Genomic DNA, 20,995 nt, shown 5'->3' with positions numbered 1-20,995 from the left:
TCATTCTGAGTATATTATTACTTTTGATACCAAACAGCGTAAGATCCAGACAGTTGGTCTCAGAAGTTGTAAAAATTTAAATAAGGAAAAATAAATTTATTCCTTTGCTCAGTGATTATCATCAAAAATAGGACAAAACAAAGAAACAAAGAAATGTGTAGAAACAACACCACAATTTAGTGTTTGTCATTCAAATGCCTGCTAAGCCATAACAGTGTCACTGCACTGAGGTCCAGGCATGCACGAGGACACATCCATCAACAAATAAACATGGGATCGTGTTTGCTGTAACAGATGAAAAACGCCAAAGTTCCTTCAGCAGTGTGGTACAGAAAACTAAACGTAGGGCCACATAATTTCCAAGGAAATACCGCCACTCTAAAATAACCTATGCTAGATAGAGGTGCTACTATGCTCACCAAGTTGCTGTATGTTTGCCTGCACGTACATAGGGTTCCTTGGTCTATTCCTTTGTCCTGAGATACTGTCTGTATATCAGGTGACCATATTTTTTGACGCATTCCTTTCTGACAAAGTGCACTCAGACAGATCTCTTGGACATATTTACAGCCAGCAAAAGCACACAGCCTGCAGCCAATAATTTTGGCAGAGAAACAGAGTAGGAACAGCTAAGAGCTGGACACATGCATCTTACACGCAGAACACATCTGTTGATCTCATTTTGTCAGTCTGTTGAGATGCTGGATTTTCCAGGCAGGCAAAAAAAATCTTCCTGTGTAAATTGCAATATAAGCAGTCCAGAAGATGGCGCATCATCAGTGACATCAAATCACAGGATTCATCCTGCATTTGGTCAGGTCCCAGTGTTCCCTCTCTGGACCAAGGGAGATTAAATATGCACTGCTAAAGGGTGTGGCATCATTAGATGCAAATGCATATATAAAAATACTGATGGTTCTGCTGGCAAGGATTCTGCTAGTTGCATAACTGAATATCCAGGCTGTGTAATATCAGAGTTTAGCAAACAGAAGAATTTATGCTTCCTCCCAGATGAATTTACCCATACAGAAGAGATTCAGCAAGCTGCTATGTAACAGACAGCCTGATTCACCCTAACTTTGGCTCATTAAATTCAGAGGCTGATGTAAATTATTCCATGGAGAAAGTCATTCAGATTTGGTCTGAGTTGCTGCATCCATGGTAATGCACCAGGACACAAATTTTCACTTAGCTCCAGGCATGTTATGAGGCACAGTATGGCCTGGACTCAGACTGCCCTGTTCAACAGGGCCAGCACTAAACCACCGAATGCAAACAATGGAGAATATCAAGACTTGTCAGGGAATTATTAGAAACTCTTCTCTAATACCTAACATGTCATGCTGACAGTCAGGTTCAGTAAAGATTGGTTTCAAATCTTCCTCATTTGACTCTTTTTAGAGTCCCAAGTCTCCCGGTGATCTTGGGGAGAGGTGGCCATGGGATCTTCTATTTTAAGCTGATCAAGAGGTTGACAAATGCCCCTTACTCTTTTATATACTTACATTTGTGATAAAATTAATTCCCTTTACTATGAGAATTTGCTGTTGTCATGACCTCCAGACAGGTCTGAGCTTTACAAAAGAAGAGAAATGGCATACGCAGATAGGCAATGGCTCGCTCCTTCAAAGTAGCGTGATACCCCAAAACAGCCTTAACTCCCATCAGTTTCCAGGTGGACTTTTAGGATACTCGTTTTGACCCACAATGATCTTTGTTCCTCTGAATTCCATTGTTGGAACATAAGGTGTTCTTTTCCCCTGCTTTCTACTGCCATAGCAGAGATCATCTAGAAGCCCAGTAACGTACAGGGGGAGGGATGGGAAGAAGAGAGGCAGGGGTATTCTCCATCTCCCCAGTGCACTCCTCCCGCTTCAGCCGAAGAGCTGTAAAGCTTACCACCATAGGTCTGGGCTGGGCTGAAGAACGCGGGAATTCCAGAGGATGGATATGTTTTTTATCAGGACCTTGAGGTTTGCAGAAGCCGTAGCAGAAAGCTTTAGCGGGGCTCCCTGTTTCATGAAGATAGTTTGTTGCTTCACTGTCATTTCTTTTTCAGGGGATCATGGTTTTACTAACCTCTCAAGACAGGACTGACATTTTTTTCCACTACCACCTTCACCATTCCTGATCCCCTCCTGAACTTGAGAAACTTGACGTTTGTGTAGAGGATTAAGATTACAATAACATTTACAACTAGACTGTCAGCAAGGCCTCCAGCCTGGCTTCATTTTACATGACAAATTTGGACCAGCACTGAACTGCAACAATTGCACAATCATTGCCAGACAAAAACTGGAATCACAAAAATACGAAGACTACAAACGCAATGAAAACAGCCTACACTAGTGCTTAGCACCAGCACTAGAAGGTTTTCATATTTGTTGCCTTCTCAGCTCAGGAACCAGCACTGCAAGAGATCCTCTAGAAAGAAGAGAGGTCCACGACCACTCGTAGAGGATATGAAGTCTGCCCTAAAGTAGAGCTCCTGTACATGATGTGGTGTCACTGCAACACCTCCATGTACAGATAAGTAATTCTTATATTTCTAGTGGAATTTTGTAATACAAAGCAGGTTAATGGTGCACGCTTTGGACAATGTTCTTTAGGCGTTATTCAGCATAGCGCTGGTTTTAAGTCTCGTTATGTGATCAAATACATCCTAGCTGCTAAATCAATGCCATCTACTTTGATGGTAATCACAAAAATGGCCAGAATCATAAAACAATGTAATGTGTTCTCAGACTGAAGAGCCTTCCTCTCCTCTGAAATTTCCATCATATCAAGAAGGTTTAATGAAGGCTTAGGAGTAGGAAGTGTCAGAGTAACTTCAGGTTCTCAGCCCCGAAATATCATTTCTTGTTCCCAGTGCCAGTAGTTGCAGATTTTATTTTCTAACTTCAAAACAAACAAAAGCAACAAAATTACTGCTATGCAATGTTCAGAAATTCTCCCTAGCTGGCCATTGCAAATCAAGGTTATTGGAAGTTTACAGCATTTCCTTTGAAAGTTACAACCTAATAATAAACATTCAGTTGCTAAAGACAGAATCCAATTTCTGCCATTGGCATAAAGCTACCAAAACTGTGTGCAAAAGCTGTAGCAAAACTGGAAAATTTATACTATGCTAGAATTTACAGACTAACACAATCAAAGTTTAAAATGCATGAGTGCTGTTCTGTGGACCCTTTCCCCCATGAAAGCATCCTCTGAGATCAATAACCCTCCGTGCGGGAATAATTGCTGCTGCTGAGAGGTACCTCTGTGAAAATGGCAGCAGAAAACCTCCGTTTCATTACAATCCACCTTATGCTCTTCCAGGACACAAACAACAGTTCCACTCCACAGTCCTTTAATTCCCAAGTAAAGATATCTATGTGAATTTTTATTCAACTTCCTAGCAGATCTCTGCCTTCTGTGTATCAAGAAACTCCTGAGTAATTCAGTTAGATTTGAAAATCTGAAGCAAGTCTACCAAGCAAAATGCTGAGGAACTTACAAACAAAGCATACAATAACCTCATCATCTCCAGCATTAGCTTTTGGAAACACTTTCCCACGCTATAATCAGGTCAAAAGATTCTGCTTTTGTTGTATTAGTCATTGCACAAATGTTTGGAAGATACATAAACCGGCTAGTGCACAATAGCTTAATCCTTACAAGGCCAAATTCTTCCCAAGGGTGGAAAAACAAGGACAGCAGTTGGAGTCCCCTCCATGCGGGCGAACGTATTCCCTGGGCTATACAGTACAGACAAAGGTTGCTTAGTGTAAAACACATTGCTCCCGGCTTATCAAAGCACTCTAAGGATACACATAACATTAAGCTCAAAGATACTCCCATTGACTTCAATGGACAACCCCATACTCAGAAACCTAACTGGTCCCTTAAAGACTCTTTTGGTTTGGGACCCCATCACCCTGCCTCTTGCAGGATCAAAACCATAATGTGGTAAACCCACAATTTCTTTCTCTCAGTTCTTTTCTTCTCCCTTTTCCATAGTTAAGAGAGTAGCAATAGTCTCTGCAAGCACGGCTGAGGGCTGCAGCCTGTCATCCCCTATAAATATGAAGCACAAATACCTGGTGGCAGAGACACAGCACATACCTGATCCTTTGCTGGCACCAGCAGTTCTTCAATCATCATGCTGTCTCGGGCATAAGAACTTCTGTTCAGCGTGTAGGACCTATCCGAACTGAAGGAGCGGAGGCTGTTGTATTTACCATTTACCATAGAAAGTGCAGATGACAATGAGATGAACAAAAAATAAAAATAAAAAAATTAATACATGCAACTTCCAGGGATAGCATAAGATGGCAAAACATACATAATCTGTGAAATAAATACAAGGGAAAAAAATGGAATAGTAAGTATTTGACTATGGTAAATATCCCCTTCCCTACAATATACACAAGTAAAATCAAAACAGATGTTTACTGCTTTGGCAGTAATGCCGTGGCTTTAGAATAAATCTAGAAAAGCGTATTCAAGTATTTAGATGAACTTTGATAAATGTCTTCATGCCCTAATCCTGAAAGGAGACCCACGAGAGCAGGTCCCGGGGGAGCTGTGGGTAGGTTACAGCGCCTGCCCATATGGCTCAGACTGCTGAAGCAGGTTAACTAAGAGCAAGTTTTATGTGTTGCCGTTCTCTTTGTGGCTGAACCACTTTTGACTTTGTTATACTGTAGTTATTCATTTAGTTAGAAAAAAGGATAATAATTTTGAAATGAAAGAAGAAAGAGAAGAAATTTGTTTATTGATGATTAAATACAGATTCCAATGCTTTGGGGATTATTTTGTGCATGTTAGACTATTTAGAAAGAACTATGATCTCTCCGAATGTGTTGCAATTAAATCAATGTAGGAGTGTGTTACACTTAACCCTGGAAGATACATTATGGTATGTGCTAAAAACATGCTGCAGGCCTAGACATGCTTGCTACGTGACAGAAAATAAAGTAGTAAAAAACGTGAATTAATAAAAAGCAACATCCAACAACATATTACACTTTTAAACTAGCGACACTTTTCAGACTCAAAACTCTACAACTCATTTCATGCATTTTGTAGTTGCTAATCGAACTTTTCTAGTCCCTTAGCACACGTTCCTCGTTGTGCTGGAAGTAGAACTGGGATCTTAATTACACACTGTAGGCATACGTTAAGCAGACTTTTACATGATAAAGGGCATAAAGAAATCAAGTTATATTTGTTATAACAGAGGGATATTCTCTAAGGCTGAGCCCAACCCCCGACCCCAAAATAAAAGCATGTCACTTTCCAATGCTGAATAAAATGAAGATGAGCAATGGCAGCAGCAGCAGCAAGATGTAACACGATGCCATGCCTTCTTACCTGACTTTTGGACTAAAGCAATTTACAGTGGAAAAGAAACAGGAGAAATAGAAAGCAAAGAATCAGACAGGAGAAGCAAGATGTTATGGCTGGATGGCTTATATATTTCATGTGTTTATTTCTTAATGTTACACTCAGAATCAGTAATAAGATGCATCCACAAAATACTTTTTGCTAAATAAAATACTTCACAGGAAAAACACTGTATTTGTCTCCTCTGAGCATAACATGTGCAATGTAAAAAATGAGTCACGCAGCAACAAATAGTAATGGCACTGCTGAAATCAGAAGCATGGGAATATTAGATTTCTCTCAAAGAAAAAGTAACATGAGGTTGAACCCTCAGATCTACCTAACAGACCTTGACTGTAAAATTCTCCTCTCCCACCTGCACAGTGAGAATTTAGACACGTGCAGGAAGAGTACTGTAATGAGTAAAAGGTGTCCTATAAATCAGTGCCCAGCTCTGTACACGAAGTGCACTCCCTCTCCACCATCACGGTGGTACTTCAGGACTGACCACATCTGATTGCGCTCTACGATGACCTTGTTCACTCCAACTTCTGTTTAAAAGCAGCATGTCAGCTTTGTTAATTAAGTTTACAAAGGCATAAGGTTCTCCCTTCAGATCTGTTTTGCTGATTTTCTAGCTAATGGACTATTTAAACGTGTTTTGGCATTCCTTGTGAATGTATTATCACATAAATACTTATTAACTTATCTAAAAATTGTAAGTGAAGGAAAACATGGCTGGGCACTACTAAAGAGCAAATCTGCACTGCATGCTTGCATTTCTAATACCACCGTAACAAAGTAAGACTGAAGGGTAGACATCTAAACTTTACCTCATGGGAGTTGCCATTTTCTGTTAGACAACGAACTCACTTTTTAAAACAGATCTTTAAATTACAGCATAGGAAAAAGTCCTCAGGGCTCCAGCTTATGAGGTTTAATTATTAGCTTCAGTACGATTCAACTGTCAGTAAATACACTGCAAATCCACAGCTATGGAAGTAGACTCTGCTCATACAGCTTTAATTGTTTTGAGCCAGGCACATTGCAGGCTTTAGCAAAATGAAATCTAAAATGTTGATCTAGAAACACCTGAGTTGAAATCAACATTAGTCAGATATGATATTAAGTTTACAATATTCTATCAGGTTCACGGAAACTTTGGCCTGTTTCCTGTAACACATAATCCGTTCCCTGTCAAATGAAACCCAAATTGAGGGCACACCTGCTTTTTTATTTTGGGGAGCGTTTTTCTTTAATATTGGCTATCTCGGTTGGATTACTCACTAGCACCTTTAAAGAAACAGAAGCACCAAAATAGCAAAATGATTGTCATTCAGTTTTTCTGGCATTTACATTCTTTGGCTAAATTAGTCCATTAAGGAACACCCTAATGTATCAATCTGACCACCAGCAGTGAAAAGAAACAGTGGTTTTGCTGGCTGTTCTAGATCAGTTTCCAGACCAGTTGCAAACTGCTAGCAAAGAGGCGCCTTGGAGACGTTCAGAGCATGAGCAGACACCAGAAAAAGTGAATAGTTAGTTTTCTGTATCATTGCCGTAAGAAGCCAACATGAATAAAGAATATGAAATAAAACTGCAATGAACATATGCTTTAAAGGCGCAGTATTATCGTAACACAGAAGTACACCCCCTCTACTTTGTTTCGAAATAGACTCCAGCTTTGTGTGAAAGAGCTGCACTTGGTTTGAAAAAACTGGTAACTGTGGTGACACGCAAACATGAGAAAATAGCAAATACAATACCTGGCAGAGCGGGCGCCCAGGCTAAAGCCCATGTATCCTTCAGCAGGCAAAGAATCATCTCCCAACTCTTTCAGATCTTGGGGTCCGAGGTATTTGTCGGTATCACCTGTCATTGCATCCTCACCTGCCAGTACAAAAGCCAGGCTGAAATCAGAAGCTACGTGTATTGTAAAAGTTTATGCGCTTAGTAAGTCATAACGCCCTTCTCTGCTCGCCAACAAGGAATCAATCCCGTCACCCCCACTTTCCCTAAGGCTCTTTCCATGTAGTACGTCCATCATCCGCCCACTGAACTGGCCTGAGAAAATAATTTTATCGGGGGCAAACATAAACAGCCAAACTCCACCTTGACGTAAATCCAATAAAGTTATATGAGAGATGACTTTTGCCCAATCGTTTAAGCAAGCTAAAGGGTTCTTCTGTATTTCGCGCCACTGCATTCACTTTTGCTTTCCTTACCAAAATGCCCGCCTGACAAACTAAAGTCAGGTTATTCGCTATGAAGAAACAAAACAAAACTAACAAACACGTACTTGGCTGTGAGAGACAGCCTGTTTGCCCACCAGGACTGAAAAGTGCAGCAAGCTTGAATGGCCGCTGAGTCAAAGAAGAGGCCCGCCTTCCTTCCACCCTAGGTGCTTCTCAGTAACTTTGGCAAGTTTGAATGCAAGAGGGGATTTTTTTTTTTCCCTCATACAAATCCCAACCAAACCAAAAAGCTCCACGCTCCCAGGCTGATTTTCTGAGGGCAGGTCCTTCAGGAAGCCCCTTCACGGCACAGCCAGCTGGGGGTGGAGGGCCGGGCTGCGGCGCAGCCCCGCGGGAGCCGAACAAAGCCCTGCGCCCGGCCAGCCAGCGCTGCGCCCGGCGGCTGCGCCGGCCAAAGCCCTCCCCAGCCATACGGTTACCCCGGGGGAAAGGGCAGACGCAGGGGATGGGCGGACGCCCACGGGGAAGTAGGTGGGGGGGGGGGGGGGGGAGGAAAAAAGGAGAGGAAGGAAAGTTAGAAGTTTCGGAGAGGAGGGCAGGCGCCGCAAAGGGTTAACGGAGCAGCTCGCTCTGGCTGGGAGCATTTGCATACCATTACATCATGCAATCCTACATTCCTGCATTGACAGAGCAAGTCCAAAATATGCCTTTTGCGGTTGCAGGGTTTGTTTTTTCCCTGTTCCCTCAACAACACCGAGCAGAGCGGGCTCCCTGTAAGCTCCTCGCTCGCCGACATCGACGCTCTCCTCCTTTGTCGCGAAGGCATTTTAGGTGTGTAAAAGTTGCACAACGCAGAAGTTAACAGGGTGTTCTCGAAGGTAAGTGGCTCCGCCAGCCAGCTACACGTTTCCCACTTTTCATTCAAGGAGTTTAGACTAGTTTCCATTCACTTAACTCAGGAAACCACAGGCGAGCTCTGGTTTTCAACTAACAATCAATTCTAAAAATACCCCTTCAGCTACTGCTTTGCAAACGGCAAACAAACAGACCGACTTTCTCCTCCAGCCCAGCACCAACCAGTATTTTAAGCAAGAGTTTAAAAGCTAAAATGTTAATAATATACCAGAAAGCATTCAAAAAAACCAGAAACAGAAACATTATATATTAAGTTAAACTTTAAAAAGTCTTACTGTTTTGGAAAGCCATTTTCACCAGTCTGGTCTATAAGAATTTTTTCCCTGGTGTTTCCAAGAATTCCTATTAGTCCTATTAGTCCTTAAGCAGTGATTTAGAGTTAATCTCCAAACCAGCACAAGCAAACTAATCCCTGTGGGTCATATTCGCTTTCCACACAACAACTGAGATCTTCTTAACATCTTGATCTCTTCGTATGTATTTTAGGACATGTGCATCTTTGTCCTCTCACCTCAGATCAAAGTTCTTTGCAAATATGAAACAAAATGAAAAATAATGACTACGGTTTAAAAAAAAAAAAATAATCCCCTTTTAATCACTCCGCAGACATCCCTTTAAAGCTTCTGCTGATTGGATTACAGCCTCCCTTGGCAAGCCTCTCGAATGGTGACATAAATGCAGGCACTCCAGTTATTTGTATGTAAATAGGGGTGCTGCGAGGGTGTAGGTTTTCTGTAACTTGATCCCGGGGCTGAGCAGGGAGCGCGGGGCTGCCGGGCTGCGGGGAAGGGCGCTGCGCTCCGCCCGCCCTCGCCGGGGCCGGGGCCGGGGCCGGGGCCGGGGCCGGGGCCGGGACCCTCCTCCCTCGTCCCCGCTCCCCGCCGCCATCCCCGGCCGCTGAGGCGGGGAGGGGAGCCCCAGGCGCCCCGTGGGTGCCGGCGGCGGGGGCTGGGTGCTGCCCCCGCTCCCTCTCCGCCCTCCAGCGTGGGGTGCTCGAGTCCAGAGAGAAAATTGAGGAGCCTGAGAAAAAACGGACTGCAGCTTGGGAGGTGACGAGGTGGCCCAGAGCGGGCGAGAGACACGGGCAACTTTAAGCGACTGCTGACTGGGCCGGTACATTTGGAAACTTCTGCCCTTACAGCGCCTGAAGGCAAAGCGCTGCGCCGCTGTAAGGCGTTTTCTTGAGGAGCATCATTTGTCAAAGGCAAGGTGGAGAATGATAAAAAACTATTCCAGTTGAGCTGCAAAATACATTAGATGTTATCCTGCTCTGCAGCTAATCCAGCCGGAGCAGGATTACTCTGATGAAATGCGCTCATCAAAGGAAAAGCTGCATCTAGGAGTGGTAATTTCAAAGAATTCCAGACATTGTTTGTGATCGTGGGAGGCTGGAGCAAAATGGGTGGTGCACGTTTCAGCAATCCCGCTCTGTTTAATTAGGTGCCACAGCCTAATCTTCTGCGTTTCAGGTAACGAGCCCACTGTTTGCTCACAGCATTCTCTGTTCCTGCAGAGAGAGGTCCCACGGAAAAGTGAAGACGAAATTAATCTCCGAACACAAACTACAGAGGAATGCCCCAAAAAGTGAGGCATCAATGAAAAACCACCAAAGGGGGAGAATACTGCATTGCTTTGCTGCCATTGCCATCCTTCCCTTCATAATATGTTACAAGTTGAAGAAAGATGAATGTCGCTGTTAAGAGTGGGCAAACATAGCTACCACAAGTATAGGAAACAGTTCGAAATCCAGGAAAGAATAGCAGCAGTAGGTCAAAGCAAAGGCCCATCAGTTCTAGTATACCCTGTCTCTGACAGCAGCCACACCTCACACAAGAATATAGCAACATGAAACAGTGGAAGTCCTCTGGGACATTTTTCTAGCTGGCAGTGATTTAAGCACGTATTTTCTAAACCTGCAAGAGGTTTGCATAGTCATGAACAGAGGGTTTTGCCCCCTTTTAGATTCTTCCCGTTACACTTTGAACTCGCATAAACTTTCTGCATCCCCACACACCATGGATGTGTGTGAGGAGTCACACAATTCAACTGCCTGTTGGAGGAAGAGCAGCCCTTTTAAGCTGAATCTGCCTCTTGCTGGTTTCACTGATGCCCCCTGTTCTTGGACTTCTGGAGAGGCAGCAAGCATTACTGCTCACTTTGCCACCCACTACTTTATATGTTCTAGCCTAGCCCTCGTTCAGCTTTTTTTTCTGGGGTCCTACTCTCTTTACTCTTTTATTCCCGAGAAGCTTTTCCACACCTCTCATCACCCGTGTTTTCCCCTTTTTCTGGTCCCTCAGCATGTCTCCTATTACTGGGAATTGCAAGAGTGCACGGTAGGTGCTCTTTTTAGAAGCCAGTGAGAAATACAGGCTCTCTAGCAGCAGGAGAGAAGGCGTTGTGTGGCTTGGGAGAAGTCCCAAACAAAATTGAATCACAGCCTGGGATCCAAATGGGCATTTGTCATTGGTTTTGCTCAAGATCTCTGAAGCTTTTGCCACTCCCTCATCACAGCCTGTCCTGAGCTGCCTGATGGCAGAAGACATACAGCCACAGGGAAGAACAGGATGCTTCTAGTTGTAGCCAACGTTTTGGTTTCACATAAGTATGGAGAAAATCCAATACCAAACCGCTGAAACTTTTATGAATCTGTAAAATTTTATGGAGACAAAGAAACTCAGAAAACTCTGAACATAAAAATATAATAAATCAACCCCTCCTAAAATGATCAATAACAGACTTTCATGCAGGGGGATGCCCTGATCTGTCTTAAATGCACTTAAACTGCTGTATCTCAGCACCTACTCAGGGATAAGGCAGCGTGCAGTCACGAACATCTGTCTAATCTGCCAGGGATTGATTAGCATGATACTTACTCCTACTGAGAGAGGAATCTCCATTAAATAGGTTTAGAACAGTGTCCTTATGTACACCCAAAAGTTTGTTATCTACTGAAGACCAAATAAAAAAAATTAAAAGCTCAACAATAAGTGTTTCTTGACAATGACTGTCTAAATTCTCAACACCTGAACCATTGACTGGTTTGGATTTTTTTTCCCTTCATTGCTCACATAGTCTCACCACCCTTTGTATCAGCTTCCATTGCTTGCTATCCCTTTGCCTCGGGGACAGCAGCGGCAGCTTTTGGGGGGGCTGTTGTGACAGAGCTCATTGCTGGGTTGTGGCAGTCTCCGCAGAGCTCCAGATTCCTCCACCACACTAAAGCTCTTGCACCGGGCTGGAGGGATGCTCTGAGGCTGAGCATGCGACTGCAGAGGAGGGGGTTCCCTCCAGGCCTCCCGCAGACAGCTCAGGTTGGGCTTTAGCACGGCTGATTCCTGGATCCCCACCAGCCCCATGGCCACAGGGTGCACTGCTGGGGCTCCCAGCTGCACAGGGCGAGGGGTGGGAGCTCACGTCTGGAGACTGTAAGAGGAAAGGTCCCGTTCTTGCAGTCTCAGGTTTCACATTTGTAAGATTTGCAATCTCCTTAAAAATAAAAGCAGAGCACATGTTCAGTGTGCATCGGAATTGCTCTATATTCTTCTACAAAATTTCTGCTATGTACAAAGATGAGCCTTCAGGTTTTTTCCCACAAAATCATGTTCACATCTTTCAAAAAACACCATTTCTTTTTTGCGGTGTAGCAGTTCCCCAGCACTTAGCCTCATTTGGGCAGATTTGCCAGAGTAATCTAGGAAAAGGAAGAAAAGATCTCTCCTCTCAACCAGTCTGACTCCAAACCAAACTGTCCTCGGCAGGGAAGAGAAATTACACAATTTCCATGTAAATACTTATTTAGCAAGCACAGCAAGACATAAACACAAGGCAACAGTTTCCCGACATTTGTGTCTGAGCTCTGAGACTCTACTTTGCAAGCCTTCAATTTCTCTTATGAGAGAAACCTTGAGGATTGTGGCATATTGAGAAATCATTAAACAAGTTTCTCTCACTGAAGAGTTTTGGCCGATAATATGAACGTTAGCCAAGTGAGGGAGAGCTTGGATTTGGGTGGTAAAGTTGTGCCCTTCTCTCACTTGGAAATCAGCTCCCTGGCTATGAGATTTGTCAGCATGCATTACCATCTTGAACATATTTATTTCTACTGGCATAAGTGGATGCATTGTATATAAATATCCTATCAACATTGAGGATTTGTGGGGATGGGCGTCGGTATGTCTTTATAGATGTACAAGCCAGGAAAGAGAGACAGGCCAGTGGCTATTAACTCAAAGCCTGTAATTCATCGCATGCCTTGCACACTGGAATGCTTCAGCACAGATTAATAAAAACCCTATTATTTGATTTGAGAGCTCTCTTCCAGTGTTAGGTTTGAAAATGACCCTGTTATATATAAACCAGTCTCTTAGCTCCCCTAGTAACAACATGGGTGCAGAATACAATCTCTAGGCAAAGAACCGATTGCATTACCTGCATTCTTAATTTTTGGTTTGGTTTGTTTTTTGTTAAACTGAGAGTTAGTGACTATAACAGCCTTCCACAGATTTGGCTAAAAAATGATCCCGTACATTAAAAGACATGTTTTACATCTTTGGGTCTAATATTCAGATTCCATATAGGAGTGTTTCTTATCTGTACCTCACTGCATGCTGTGCAGTGGGATATAGCAACAGTTACTGCTCTATTAACTAACACTGTTATGCATCATTGTTCCCTCCAGTTAAAACAATACAGTATTTTGAGCAGTACAATAGCCTAAGAGAGTTACTTGGAAAACACAGGTGTAAGGTGAGAACACTATCCATTTGGAACTGCAGCAATGGGAACACAATGACAAACTGAAAACACCAAAAGCTTCAATGCACGAATTAAACAAGAGCTGCACACAATGAACTTGGCTAAATATCTTTTACACATTACTGCTTAAATGCTATAAAAATTAAAAGCAAATATATCACTAGGGATGAAGAAAGAGAGATTAACTAAAGAAGCACAAGAAAATTGAACCCAGTCACTTGTTCGCCTACTAGAGAAGAAAAAACTGCAGCTCTAATGTAAGTGAATCGGCACTCACAAAAACACCTTCGGGACACTGTCATCCTCTTCATCAACTCAAGACCTTCCTGTTTCTGATTGTCACCTGGGAACCTAATCCCACCGTGGCCTCTGGAAACCTGCAGTTCCTGGTGAAATTCACACAGACTCCTGCACGCCCAAACCAGGGGAAGTCTGACCTAACAGGGGATGTTGGTAGAGGGGAGGGAAGGAGTTGCCAAGGGAGTTTTAAATACTGGGGGATGACTGAAGCCATGTCAACCTGCCCAGGACCGAGGAGTGAGCTGGGATGGGCAGGTTGCTAGTGCCCATAGCTCAGGACACTTATTTAGAGGCACTGAAAACAGAGGCCTTTATTGCCACTCACAGATTTCATGTCACTCTGCAGGATGATACAGATGAAATCTCAGCTATAAGGTACCTCCTTAATACTAGCAAACACCAATATATTCAGTCCAGTGCAGCACCCTCTTTATTGAGGACAAAAAGTAATCTGATGTGTTTTTACTGAATGGCATGACCGAAACATTGTTTAAAAAAAAAAACCCAAACCTGAAAATACTTCTTCCAGGCTAAGAGTCCACTATCAATGTAAACCAACCATTTCAGAGCTGAATTCACATCAGAATTTAAAACAACAACAACAACAAACAACTCATTCCTTCTACTGTTCACTCTCACTATTGGCTGTTTCTTCCAAAGTGTTTTGGTATTTGAACCTTTTGTCCAGTATTTAATTTTTCAGTTACAACAGTAAAACACTTCTCCCTTTTACAGAGGTAGCAGCAAAAGGACTATTCCAGGAAAGTGGGGGGAATTTGATTAAAAAACTGGGAATAAGAAATTCAGAAAAAGTTAAAGGATTATCAGCAATAGCTCAAAGAATTTTTGAAAGCTTTCTTAATTGTAAAGCAGAAATTATTGTTAGTAGGATAATAAGAAAATTATCTGAAAGGATTAATTTTCAGACAGATGAAATAAAAGGAAGAGGGTTAAGTTAAATATCACTGCAATACAAAAATGCACAAATACCTTCTTCAACATCTGACAAATATTCAGCATCACTGAGTATTTCAGGGGCATTGGCTTTACGAACTGCATGATTTAAATAAACAAAAAAAATTAAATAAAAGCATAGACTATCAATGTGTCAACAAAACAATGTAAAACAATAACAAATGTGCAAAGACCATATCCAACTAATACTGTTTGGTTGTTGTTTTTTTAAAGAAACATTTCTTACAACAACAAAAGACTGAAAAATAAGCAAGAGGGTTTTTTTATTTTTTAATACCTTCATCATCAGACATATCAAGAACTTCATTCATGGTTTCGGGTACATTCATTTTGTGCTTTTCTGTAACAGTCTGTCAAAGAAAAAAAATCATTTCAGAGTGCAGACATCATTTTTCTTAAAATTATAGTTACTTTAAAAATTAAATGCAAGGTAGGACATATTTTTATCTGCAGTTAGAAAAACAAGATTTATTTTTTTAGCTTCTTACTTTCCTTCTTATAGATGCATTGAACTATACATTAAAAAAGACTACAGAAATAGGCAATATTATGTGTGTGTTTTAAACTATATTCACATTTTCACAGCAGCAAAAGCATGATCTGAAAGCCTAGAAGATGGTGATATCAAAAGAAGAAACAAATACACTGAAGAGAGTATCATGTTAAGGGGTTTAATGAGAACTCTTTAGAGAGTCATCTAAATTTTGAGCAGGAATATGTCATCTCTATTTAAACTAAACTTTCTGAGGGAAGTTGTTTCTCCTTTGCCATTCGAAAAATGCTGCAATTTGAGAGCAGGCTTAGTCTATGTGAATTTTTTCAGAGGTGCCTCAGCATGAACTGTGTGCTTTTCCCACAAATGAGAACAGCCGTGTCCTGGTTTCTGCTGGGATAGAGTTAATTTTCTTTCTAGTAGCTGGTATAGTGTTATGCTTTGGATTTAGTGTGAGAAGAACGTTGATAACACACTGATGTTTTCAGTTGTCACTAAGTAGCGTTTAGTCTCAAGTCAAGGATTTTTCAGCTTCTCAAGCCCAGCCAACAAGAAGGCTGGAGGGGCACAAGAAGCTGGGAGGGGACACAGCCAGGGCAGCTGACCCAAACTGGCCAAAGGGGTATTCCATACTATGTGACGTCATGCCCAGTATATAAGCTGGGGGGAGTTGGCCTGGGGGGGATCGCCGCTTGGGAACTAACTGGGCATCGGTCGGCGGGTGGTGAGCAATTGCATTGTGCATCACTTGTTTTGTATATTCCAGTCCTTTTATTATTATTGACATTTTATTATTGTTATTATTATCATTATTAGTGTCTTCCTTTCTATTTTATTAAGCTGTTCTTATCTCAACCTGTGAGTTTTACTTTTTTGTTTTCCCCGATTCTCTCCCCCATCGCACTGGGTGGGGGGGAAGTGAGCAAGCGGCTGTGTGGTGACTAGTTGCTGGCTGGGGTTAAACCACGACAAATTGTAATCACATACAGGCTAAATGATACCCCTTAAGGAATTTGTGCATGAAAGACACTCAGAAGTGGTTGATTTTCATCCTGATGTTTATATTGATTCAGACCCAAAGACCAATACAAAAAAAAAATTAGAAGCAGAAAAAAAAAAATGTTATGAATGCCTGAAATCTGTTCCTAGAATACCTGTGTATCCCACGAATGACACACACATGCACATTTTACTCTCCAGCTGAGGTACAGCACAACGAGCACTGGTAAAGTTTTAGGTCACACAGGAGACCCTGCAGAGTTACCATTCAAGGAGTGCAGTGGAATTAAAACAAACACAACCAAAAACCAAACCCCACACCAAAACCCACTCCCATCTTTATGGATTTTTTTATATTATATTATTTTTAACCACCATAACTTCTCAACTTTTATATACAAATAAGTAATTAACAAGTTCAGGAGGACAAAATAGCTTTCCTATTTTTATTTATTTCAAAATATTTCAATTTTTCTCTGGCTTCATGAATACTCATTTGGCAGCTCATGTTTCTTGGTCTACTGCTATCACTTGATACAGGCAGAGGAGCTCCTGCATGCTCAAACATCACAAAACTTATAAAAAGCCTCACACTTATTTAATTTTGTGGGAATTACTTGCAAAGCTTTTTAACGCATTGCTGTTAAACTAGCAAAATCACAGGACTTTTTTTTTCAGGCACTACTGGATTTTTTTATTGGTGTCTGAATATAAATTATAGTAAAATCAGCTATGTTCACCCCTGGTTTCATTAAATTTACTTTTGGGAGTTGTTTAGCCACAAACCTCAAAAAATGTCTCAGTGGTCTGACTGAGTTTTTAAGACTCTCAGTTGTAAATCAGATTTCATGTCTAGATTTCCAAAGTCTGAAAATTACACACTTGTGACTGAGAAGCAGCATATTCTGATTTTAATGGAAATTATTTCTGGGCTTCTCTTGAGCGTAGGTATTTGGGGTAGCATAGACTTTTCAGCATCTAACATTCATTCTAGCACAATTCACAGCCTGACCCACCATCTCTCTACTCTTCTTCATCTACAGAACATAAATGATCAGTCGTCTCATGCAGCACAAACTCCCCCAGCTTCTTGGTTGTACAAGCTAAGAATGACCTTGTGATATTGGGAGTTCTTAGCATAAAAACGGGGTTTTACTTTTCCTGCAGCTACCTAGTTGTATACTAGGCAATCATTCAAGTTTATGCTACCCCATATAATCTTCTCCATCAAATTTTTCAGGTTGTGGAAAACTGTTTTGGAATCTTTCTAGAGAGAAATATGTTCCTGAAAAAAAACTAGAGAGAAGCTGTAAGAAAAAATGGTGATTATCTTCTGGCATATTCCTTTGTATTTTATTGTTCTGAAATTTGTCTTTTGTGTGGTGGATTTTCTGTAAGCTACTGAATTATTGACCACTGCCAGGAAAGCCACAGGAAGAAAAGGCACCTGCAGTAGCGGAGCTAAAATCTGCCTGTCATCCCAAATGCACATCGTATTGCAACCACCTGCTTGCACTGACAGACCACACAAATGGGTGATGACAAAACATGGAACACACAGTAACTGTTTTCCATCTCTGATATGCCTAAAAATACATATGTGCACATAATTCTCTTTTTCTTTTTAATCAGAAAAAAAAATGCAGAAAGGAAAAAGCAAATTTGAAGTCAATGCTCTGAATTTATATTCTTAAGACCCAATTTTGGCTTTACCACTATGGTGGTACATGGAGGCTTCTCACCTTAGAAAACCATTTTCTTCATAGAGCCATTTGGCAAAACGTTAGCAAACAAAAGATCTTTCTGAGAAGTGTTTTGGATTTTGTGAATCACCTTTTTTCTGATAGCAGGTAATATTTGACCATTGCTAGTCCCTTTAATCTCTCCCAGCTAATGCTGCAATAAGCCTTCCTGAGAGGCAAGACAGATGAGCTGGAGCTCATGTATGTGTCAGTGAATGGATATTTAGGGTTGCAGGAGCTCACTGTGCCTACTTGCAGATGACAGCCTTCCACTGTCTTTCGGAAGATGCCAGAAACTACACAATGAGGTGCTTTTAAGTAAATTTCAACCACTTTTTACAGTGGAATAGGTTCTCTTAGACCAAATACAAGCCATTATACATCAGTCCCTTGGCAAACACTCTCATAAGGCAGAAGCAGCTTTTATTTACTCAAGTCTGTAGTAATGTCTTTACAACTACAAACCAGCCTGTATTCATGTGGTTTGTGCCCTAAACAACAAGATGTGTGGAAAAACATGGCAGCTATGACCAGTCATTTACACTGTCCATTTTCTGCTCGGTCGGTACTCTTTCTGCATGCATCCTAATAGTGTCTACTACCTTAAAAATATATTGCTCATATCTGACTGAATATCCACTTTACACTGCTAAAAGGAAATAGGTGGAAATTAAATTGGAATCTCAGTAGACATGTAACTGAACAAAGCTGAATACACTGGCTTAGGAAAAATTCTTCCATTCACTACTGAACTACGCTGTACTTACAATTGTAGTCATGGTCTCTTCTGTCACCACCTTCAATGTGTCAACGACTGAAATGTAGCCAAGTCGCTTAGCAATGGCGAGGGCAGTGTTTCCATTCTAGCAATTGAAATATTTATAACAGAAGTTGACTGTTAGCAAGGAAAAGTGTAGAAACTGCTAATTAACTGTAGAAGAATGCAGAACAAAAGCCAAATAAATGTTTGCATGTTGGTGATTGAAATAAATATATTTTGGGTAGTAGGATATATAACTGTAAGTTTTTAACTCTTTATAGAAATGGGATGAAAATGAAAAGATTTTCAGATGTTTGCTGTTCTAGTTTTGGAAGAGATGATGGCATAGAGGATGTGGGGGCAATGGGAATAGGCTTCCTCTGCTCTTTTCCTCTCCCACCGCACACGTTTTTTTTCACATTTCCCTTGCTCAAGTGCTTTACAAGGAGTGGGACAACTGAGCCCGAAGGGAAAGCGGTGGCCTCTTAGTGCCCCCCCTGCACTTACCACAGTGAGCTCGTTGGGTGCCGCGCCATGCTGGAGCAGGACGTTGATGATGTGGGTGTGCCCCTGCTGTGCAGCCTGGTGCAGCGGCGTGTACCCGTTCTGTAGGCACAGGGAAAGGGAACAGCTGCAGCAGGGACGGCGCACAAGCCGCCTCTGCAAAACGAGCGAGGCAGAGGCGGAAAACTCACCTTCGTTTTGGCATTAACTTTTGCAGAATGTTGCAGAAGGAAGTTAACAATTTTTATGTTTCCATAGTGGCAGCCAACATGCAAAGGAGTGTATCCCATCTAGAATGAACATAAGCAATTAGTAAATGTGAATATCCCACACATCCCCTGACAAAAAAAAACCCAGACATGAAACAGCAAAAATCCTGTTAAGCTTTATTTCTTTGGCCTACGTGAAAAATCCTCCAACCTTGGAGGAAACCCATACTGCCCATGAATGTCGATTCAAGTCCCGTTCTCTGTGACCCTCTCTGAATGCCTTGTATTTCTGTAATCTTCAGCACATGCAATGTTGATTAGAGATTTGCCTTCCTCTCCAATCATCAGACTATCAGGTCTCCGGGGCAGAGCCCGCCTTTTTAAATAAGTGTGTGTATAATGCCTTGCACAGTGAGGTTCGCATGCTTGGTGCTACTATAGTGTGATAATAAACAAATAAGTAAATAAGTAAGTAAAAACAACTTTATAAAAACCAGGCTTGCTGAGGGGTGCCTCAGCTACAGTGCAATTTGCAGCCCATCCATTCTGACTGAAACACCCGGAAGGTAAATCTAAAACAATGCAACTGATTTGCCAGCTCTGCCAGAACAATATAGTCCTACAGAAACTGGAACACCAGCTGGTGAGTTAAGGCTCTAAGACAGAAAGGTCTAATTTTTCATGTGTCTGGCCTTGTGTTATGCAAACTGGAAGAAACTGCTTTTTCTTGGCAACTGCCAAGATGAGAATGTTGAATGCATCCCTTTTGTTCCTATTACTTATTTTTCATTTCCAGTGGACAGACTAAAAATGTCACCGAATGCTCTAAACACAACTAAATGGCTTTTTATAGTAACATATACACATTTTGGAAATTTTTCTAAAACCAGTTAGTACAAGACGAATATCACTTAAAAACCTGACAAGATTTTTAAAAACTACTACTTTTTTTTAAAAACTACTCCTGGTACAAAGCAGGAGTCACTAGGCTGCTTCTGAACTCGCTCACATTAAACCCCACATATTTAAAATAAGTCAAACAGCATGTTGAAACCTGTTAATTGTAATAAGCACTTTAATCGACAGTTAACGTTTAACATACAATGCAACAAAACAAAGAGGACCAAAGCTTGCTCTTGCTGCTCTTTTTCTAATCTCTTAGGCCATGAGAACAGTTAGCAGTTTTGAAAAAGTTTGACTTGAGATGCTTAACGTATTAGAAATGACTAGATTATCTTTCTTGAAGTAATTACCTTTTCCTGCCTTATCTTCCCTGCAAGACAACCCTATCTCTTCCTTAACAAACATAATCAATCTAGAACTGTGCAAAGTACAGTTCAGGAGATAGCTACCTCTAAACAGGACACCTTCTATTTTTCTCCGTGCCTTGGCGAGAGGCCACTGTTCCCCAAACCTCGCCGCCACTCACACTAACAGCTTGATGGCTTTCCAGCAGATGCTTTGCTTGGCTCACAGAGATGGATTAATGGGCTTCCCCCTCTCTTGAGGTGAGTCATTGGGATTCCTTTCCCCTTTAAAGGTCAGGTTTCATGGGCCCACTTGATGGGCTCTGAGATGCCAGAAGGGTCATCTTAGTCAGTGTTCACATGGGGCTTCACCATTTTGCAAGCAGGATGAAACTACACTGCCAGTATATGTCCTTTTGCTACTCTATGGGACTTCCAATGCGGTATTGGCCCCATGCTCCGTTACCAGTTTTTATGGAAAAATCAATCGCTAGGCTGTAAAAATCATATCTGATACGAGGATCACAA

At 41.7% G+C, this 20,995-nt stretch overlaps 1 protein-coding gene across 25 annotated transcripts in view; it reads right to left on the bottom strand.

Moving 5' to 3' along the window:
* ANK3 (ankyrin 3) overlaps positions 1-20,995 on the bottom strand; it is a 381,574-nt gene that overhangs the window by 67,258 nt on the left and 293,321 nt on the right. For 20 of the 25 annotated variants that reach the window (XM_069796003.1, XM_069796006.1, XM_069796005.1 and 17 more), the window contains 7 exons: positions 19,203-19,301; positions 19,015-19,113; positions 18,515-18,610; positions 14,791-14,863; positions 14,529-14,591; positions 7,137-7,260; positions 4,108-4,210 (listed from right to left, as the gene is read on the bottom strand). In XM_069796003.1, coding sequence (XP_069652104.1) covers positions 4,108-4,210; positions 7,137-7,260; positions 14,529-14,591; positions 14,791-14,863; positions 18,515-18,610; positions 19,015-19,113; positions 19,203-19,301 — 657 coding nt within the window. Of the gene's footprint in view, positions 1-4,107; positions 4,211-7,136; positions 7,261-8,755; positions 9,222-14,528; positions 14,592-14,790; positions 14,864-18,514; positions 18,611-19,014; positions 19,114-19,202; positions 19,302-20,995 lie in introns of those variants that run through there. The other 5 variants (XM_069796015.1, XM_069796008.1, XM_069796010.1 and 2 more) reach the window with 2 other exon arrangements.

This window comes from Haliaeetus albicilla, chromosome 11 (genome assembly GCF_947461875.1).
Source record: "Haliaeetus albicilla chromosome 11, bHalAlb1.1, whole genome shotgun sequence".
Lineage (NCBI taxonomy): Eukaryota > Metazoa > Chordata > Aves > Accipitriformes > Accipitridae > Haliaeetus > Haliaeetus albicilla.
This window is presented reverse-complemented; position numbering and strand designations above follow the sequence as displayed.